The sequence below is a fragment of the Benincasa hispida genome, chromosome 2, assembly GCF_009727055.1.
Source record: "Benincasa hispida cultivar B227 chromosome 2, ASM972705v1, whole genome shotgun sequence".
In the NCBI taxonomy this organism is placed as follows: Eukaryota; Viridiplantae; Streptophyta; class Magnoliopsida; order Cucurbitales; family Cucurbitaceae; genus Benincasa; species Benincasa hispida.
The window spans coordinates 41,567,985-41,573,661 of record NC_052350.1 but is presented as its reverse complement, the minus strand read 5'-3'; the positions used below and the strand labels follow the sequence as shown (position 1 = coordinate 41,573,661).

At 43.2% G+C, this 5,677-nt stretch overlaps 1 protein-coding gene across 1 annotated transcript; it reads right to left on the bottom strand.

Annotated features, from left to right (window-relative positions):
* Window positions 1–634: 634 nt before the first annotated feature.
* Window positions 635–1,499, bottom strand: LOC120072100 (nucleolar protein 58-like). Its single transcript, XM_039024513.1, has 2 exons — window positions 1,234–1,499; window positions 635–1,181 (listed from the first exon to the last, which is right to left on the bottom strand). Exons 1-2 carry the CDS (start codon window positions 1,497–1,499, stop codon window positions 635–637), a joined length of 813 nt encoding a protein of 270 aa, XP_038880441.1.
* Window positions 1,500–5,677: the final 4,178 nt, after the last annotated feature.

The following is a 5,677-nucleotide window of genomic DNA, read 5'->3' as shown; positions in this document are numbered from 1 at the left end:
ACGTTCGTGACGAGGTCTGGTAGTGGCGTTGACGTGGGATAAAAGCCCATCTCCATCAGCATGTCATCGTTTTCTCTTTTTTTCGATGGACGCCCTTTTGCCAACGCAGGCTCGCTACTTTCTACAATTGCTTTGCCCTTGTCTTTAGCCAACGCAAGGCAGGCTGCTTTTCTTTGTTTCTTTTCCCGCTTCTTGCATTGTTCCTTCTTCTCGCGTTCAGCGAGTTCTTTTCCTTTCTTCTCTCTTAAGCGCTACATATTCGCTTCGCGCTTCCTTTCCTTCTCTTCTCTCATTCTCCTTTCTTCATCTGCCTTCTTCTTCTTTTCTTCTTCTTCCTCTTCCCTCACTTCTCTTTCAAACTCTTCTACAAACTACTCGGAGGCCAACAAAATGCGTTGTTCCTCTTCGAGCCTTCTTATTTCTTCGACTCTAGAGATCTCACTATTGTGGCACACCTCTTCATCCTACAATCTTCTTCTTCGATTACCCTCTGCGATGATGAGTTGAGCTCGCGCCATTTTCTCCTATTTCTCTTCCTTCTCTTTTCTCCTCCTTTCCTCTTCTTCTAATGCATTGATCAAAATTTGAAGGTCAACAGTAGACCCTTGCGGCGCATTCTCCTTGCGACGCTGCATCAGGTGGGTAACATCTCCTTATTCTCCTTCGTCAGTTGCAACCAATTACGTTGTTTCAGGTTACACTGGCTCCCTAAGTTGTGCTGATTCCCCCTGTCCTTCCTCACGGAGGTGGATGCACCGTCCATCTCTAGGCTCGCAGCCCTCTTCTTCTTTTCTTCTTCCTTCCTCAGGCGCCTTTCCTCACGCCTGCGCTCTTTCCTTTCTCCCCTCTCTTTCCTCTTCCTCAGTTTGGCCTCCTCATCTTCTTCATTCTCCTTCTCTTTATTCTTTTTCTCTGCTTTGCGATGATGGGATGGCTCACCTTCTCCGATCTTCTTTCCTTTGCTCTTCTTTTTCTTCTTCTTTTCCTCAACCACCTCCGACTGCTTTTCTGCCGCAACTTCCTCTAACACAACTCTGGAGGGTCCTTCATAGGAGTCTACGTTGACAGTCTCCTTAGGATCCTCTAAAGCTAGAGTGCTTCTCCTCGTTCCTCTTCCACCATTTCTTCTGTCACTTCCACCGTCACCTCCTCCGTAGGCAGTGGTTGGTTTACAACCCCAGCTTCAGGCAGTCTTCCTCCTTTCTCAAGGTTACTAAGGATGCTCCCAAACACCTCTTTGTCATCCTGTCTTTTCTTCTCACTTTCAGTGAAGATTGCTGGTGTTGGGAGTGGGGTGCTTTTAGCACTTTGCCCCTTTTGAACTGGAACGGCCTGGCAGCTAAAGGATTTCGCTGAGGTCTTTTGGCGACTCTAAGAACGGTCTGTGGTTGGGCGGCAAGACGGCGACTGGAAGCAAGGAATGCTGCCTCTCGCATGGATATTTGGGTTGTTGAAGGTGTTGAGGGTGAAGCGAAAGGCTGGGAATTTTGGTCGGCCATGGATGCTTAAGTGAAAGAAACTGAAAAATCACTAAAGTTCTGGGAAGGAAGAGCTCGATATGCAGAAGCTAGGGTTTCTGATTGTAAATAAGGCAAAGTGAGCTCACAGACGAGGGGGGTGTCTATTTATATTTTGGGCGGGGCCCAACGATATTTTTCCCGTGGCAGGCCTCGAGACACTCAAAAGGCCCGTCGATTGCACTCCTCTCATTTATGAGGTTTCAAAGAAAAACGTCTTTTCGTCTGGTCACTCATCATTTCTTTGGAATACGAAACGATTGGACTTCTCAAATTTGTAAAAAGAATTTTCTTTAATGTTTTATTTGAATGGGCGCAAGGTAAAGATTTAACGCAATGTGTTCACCAACGCAAATGCATCTTTGCAGAGGACAGGCAACAACGCATGTATTCCCGCAACACACCCCTCAACTAAACGCATTTCTGGAGGATCGGGTGCACGGTATTTCTACCAGTGCATTAATCCCTTGACATAGTGCATTTTTGCTAAGGACGGGCAAAGAACACACACGCGCGCAACACACCCCTCAGCTCAATGCATTTGGGTTGGGTGCACGCAAAGCTTGGTTCAAGATGCATCCATTATTGCAATGCATATCGAGTGTTGATTGTTTTATTTTATTTCTTTTATTTCTTACACACATGTTTTTTCATCAACGCAAGTTACTATGACTTGCGGTAATAAATTTCTTCTCATTACTCAATCATTCACCAAGTTAAAGAATAACGTATTAATGATAGAAAAGTTAAAGAAATTAAAGATAGTTCAGAAATAAATGCAAGAGAATTAAATAAATCTTAAATTCATAAAGTCATAAAACAAATTAAATGAAACAGTAAAAGAAAAAGTTCAAAATTCAATAAAGATAGGGATTAAAAGAAAGCATTTAAACATAGATTTGAGATATGGACCGGAAGATAATTTTCTTTGACGAGCGCAATCCATACCTCCGCAGGCGGTCCAGCTTGCCTGCCCAATGTCCTCAGGGACATTTCTCCTTTCCATGAGATCCGAGGGCCTTAGAGTTGTTGGGCAACGTTCCCAAGTGTTCTATTTTCGAAAGCTCAGATGCCATCTGCCCAACTTGAATCTCTAAGTTAAGAATGAAGACGCCTGACGCTGCATCACCGCATCATTATTGTCCATCTCGTCTGCTTGAAGCCCGAGGGCCTCCAAATGAGCTTCACAGAGGTGTTTGAAGATGAGGATTGGTATTGGTATGTCGCAAATTGCCTTTTATTGCCCTTGATTTCGAATTAATGCTAAAGAGAGGTGGGGTTCCCTAATTCCCTGAAATTGCATCTGATGGTCATGCGTTGGCCCACCTTGTTTAGGAGTTCCCTCCCAACCAAAGTTTATGGTGACTTCTCCAACCAGGATTGTATGTGTTGCTGTATGGAGGTTGTTCTGGATGGCACACTAACTTTCTCAATGTTTGATGGGCACATTTTTCGCTGCAGTGGCTCCTCAACAATTAATGCAACTAAATCGCGCCACTTGAGGCCGAACGCAACGGGGTTTGCCGCGTTTGTTGGGAAGAATGGCTTCTTGAATTGATTGGCCCATGATTGAAGGATGGAGGTCACCGCCGAGCCATCTGGCCGCCCAAGTGGGCATTGTCTCCGCAAGGACAAATGGGCAAGTTCATTTCTTTCTTTCAGAGCCTCTTCCTCATAACCATCATCAACCCAGTCATCCATGTTCTGTGAAATGCGGTCAAGGATGACCTTGGCCTCAGTATACGTCTTATCCATAAAACCTCTTGCTGCAGAGGCGTCAGCAACAGCCTGCGTTGATCTGTTCAGGCCATTATAGAATGTCTCCCTCAAAACGAAATCGGGTATCCGATATGCGGGAAATTCTTCACCAGTCTTAAAATCGCACCCAGGCGGTTCTCAGGGTCTCGTTCTCCATTTGTTCAAAGTTCAGCACATTCTTTCATTACCTTGCGTTGACAGTCGACGGAAGAACTTCTTCATAAAAACGCTCAACCAGCTGATCCCATGATGTAATCTCATTTGGCTCCAATGAATGAGCCCACCTCTTGACTTCATCCCTCAAGGTGTAAGGGAATAGATATAACCTAATACTCTCCAGGGTAACGCCAGGAAATGAGAAGTTGCTGCACATCTTGACGAAACTAGTCAGGTGGGCATGTGGGTCTTCACCTTGCAGACCCCCAAATTACTCAGCATTCTGGATCATTTGGAGCATGACCGATTTGATCTCGAACCTTACGTTCTCCTCTCCTATAGGCCTTAAAATTTCGGGTGAAAAATCATACAAATTGGGCGCTGCATAGTTCCTCATGGGAATGTTACGATCAGCGGCAAGGAAAATTGAATCTTACGCTGGCTGTACCACCTCTTGATTTCCTGCGGGAACCACATTGTCATTATTATCAGCCATGGTAGTCTTCCTTCGCCTTGCTGATTCTGATGTGCCCTCGCGTGAAATGTACGCTCGATCTCTGGGTCAGCTTCGAATTATGGTTCGGTACCAGTACTCATAAACTGTCAAACTGCTCTCCATGTTAAACAGCCAGTACAAAGAGATATGTTCTGCAACACATCACAAACATACTCAAATATAACCGTTAACTAATTCCCGGCAATGGCTCCATAAACTTGATAGGCATAAAGTTTATCTTCTTATGTCATACAACGCATGGATGGTTATAATGCAAGATACAAGTCTAAGTCCCCGTTACCAGTTCCCCGGCAACAGCGCCATAAACTTGACACGATTGGAATGTGATGATTCTAAATAAGCAGATGGATGGTAATGAATGATGGATCATACAAGCTCATGTTGCCATAAACTTGTTGACTTGGGATGAAAATGGAATGTGGATGTTGTGTTATGATTATTCAGACACACTTTCTTTATGTGATACTACTTCTAGAAATGCATTATTAATGAAAATCTTGTAGTATGTTATGCGTTGTCACAAGTTTCCTTGCGTTGGAACCAAGTATAATTCCACCGCAAGTTTCTCGGTGTGATCCGAGGTCAAACACATGGATTGTTTTAGGTTAATACATTATGTTCGTGATATATGCAACCGGGGGTTTTTCAATTAATAAAAGATTGTGTGTACAGGTATTTAAAATGCAATAAAGTAAACTGTGCAGTAAAGTAAAGATGCGATAATAAAGTAAATTGCGATAAACATAAAGTGTAATAAAAGTAAACCTAAGCTATGATGATACAAGATACAGGGTACATGAGACAAGATACTGAGTTTGAGACTGAGACTGACTGTGAAGAGTATACAAAGAGTCGTGTTATGCGGTGGCAAGGCTTTATGTATGAAGCAGAAATAGAAAGGATAACTAGTATAAACATCGCAAGTTCATTAACTGCATTAAAGATATAACTACGGTTTCGCTTTCCCTCGGCGTACACCTCTCCGTGATCGACCACGCTCCCACATCTCTGTAGTGAAACAGGGATGAACATAATGAATGCAAGGTTGCTTCCATCTCTAGAAGTACTTCTCGCTTTAGTTAATGCATTCTTCTAACCTTCTCTCGAAAGGCAGAATGGCATCTTCACTTCTGCTCTCACAGGTGAAGATGTCGTCTAGCATGCTTTAGCTAAACATATTCATCTCTTTAGCACAGATTAATTTACTTGTTAGATTCATGCTAATTACCAAGGGATTAAGAAAGATTCATGTTAAAAGCGATTCATGGAGGAACGAAAATAGACAGAAATATGGAGATGACAATGATCAAGACATTCAATATTAACATTTAGCGTATGATACATGATATGAATTATAGAAATTAAGAAGATGAAATACAAATGATGAATAGGGGTAGAAAAAAATACAGAAGAGTGCCAACGTCACACTCTTGACACAGATTTGGATGGAGAGTTACTTGCCGGCGTATGAAGTGAATGGAAGGAAGAGATTCCCTCTCAGGCTTGCTCGTCCGGTAGAAGGGATCTTGGTACAGAGCTTCACGATGGGGATTTGGAATGATTTACCCTGAGACTCACCTCTCGGCCTTGTCTCTTTTCTTCCCGGATCTTCTCCGATCAACACTCAGACCAGCCTCTCTCTGAATATACAAATATTAAAATAGCCTCATATCAAGTATATCTTTCAGTGAATTCTCTGAGGGTATTTATAGATGAAGGCTTTGACTCT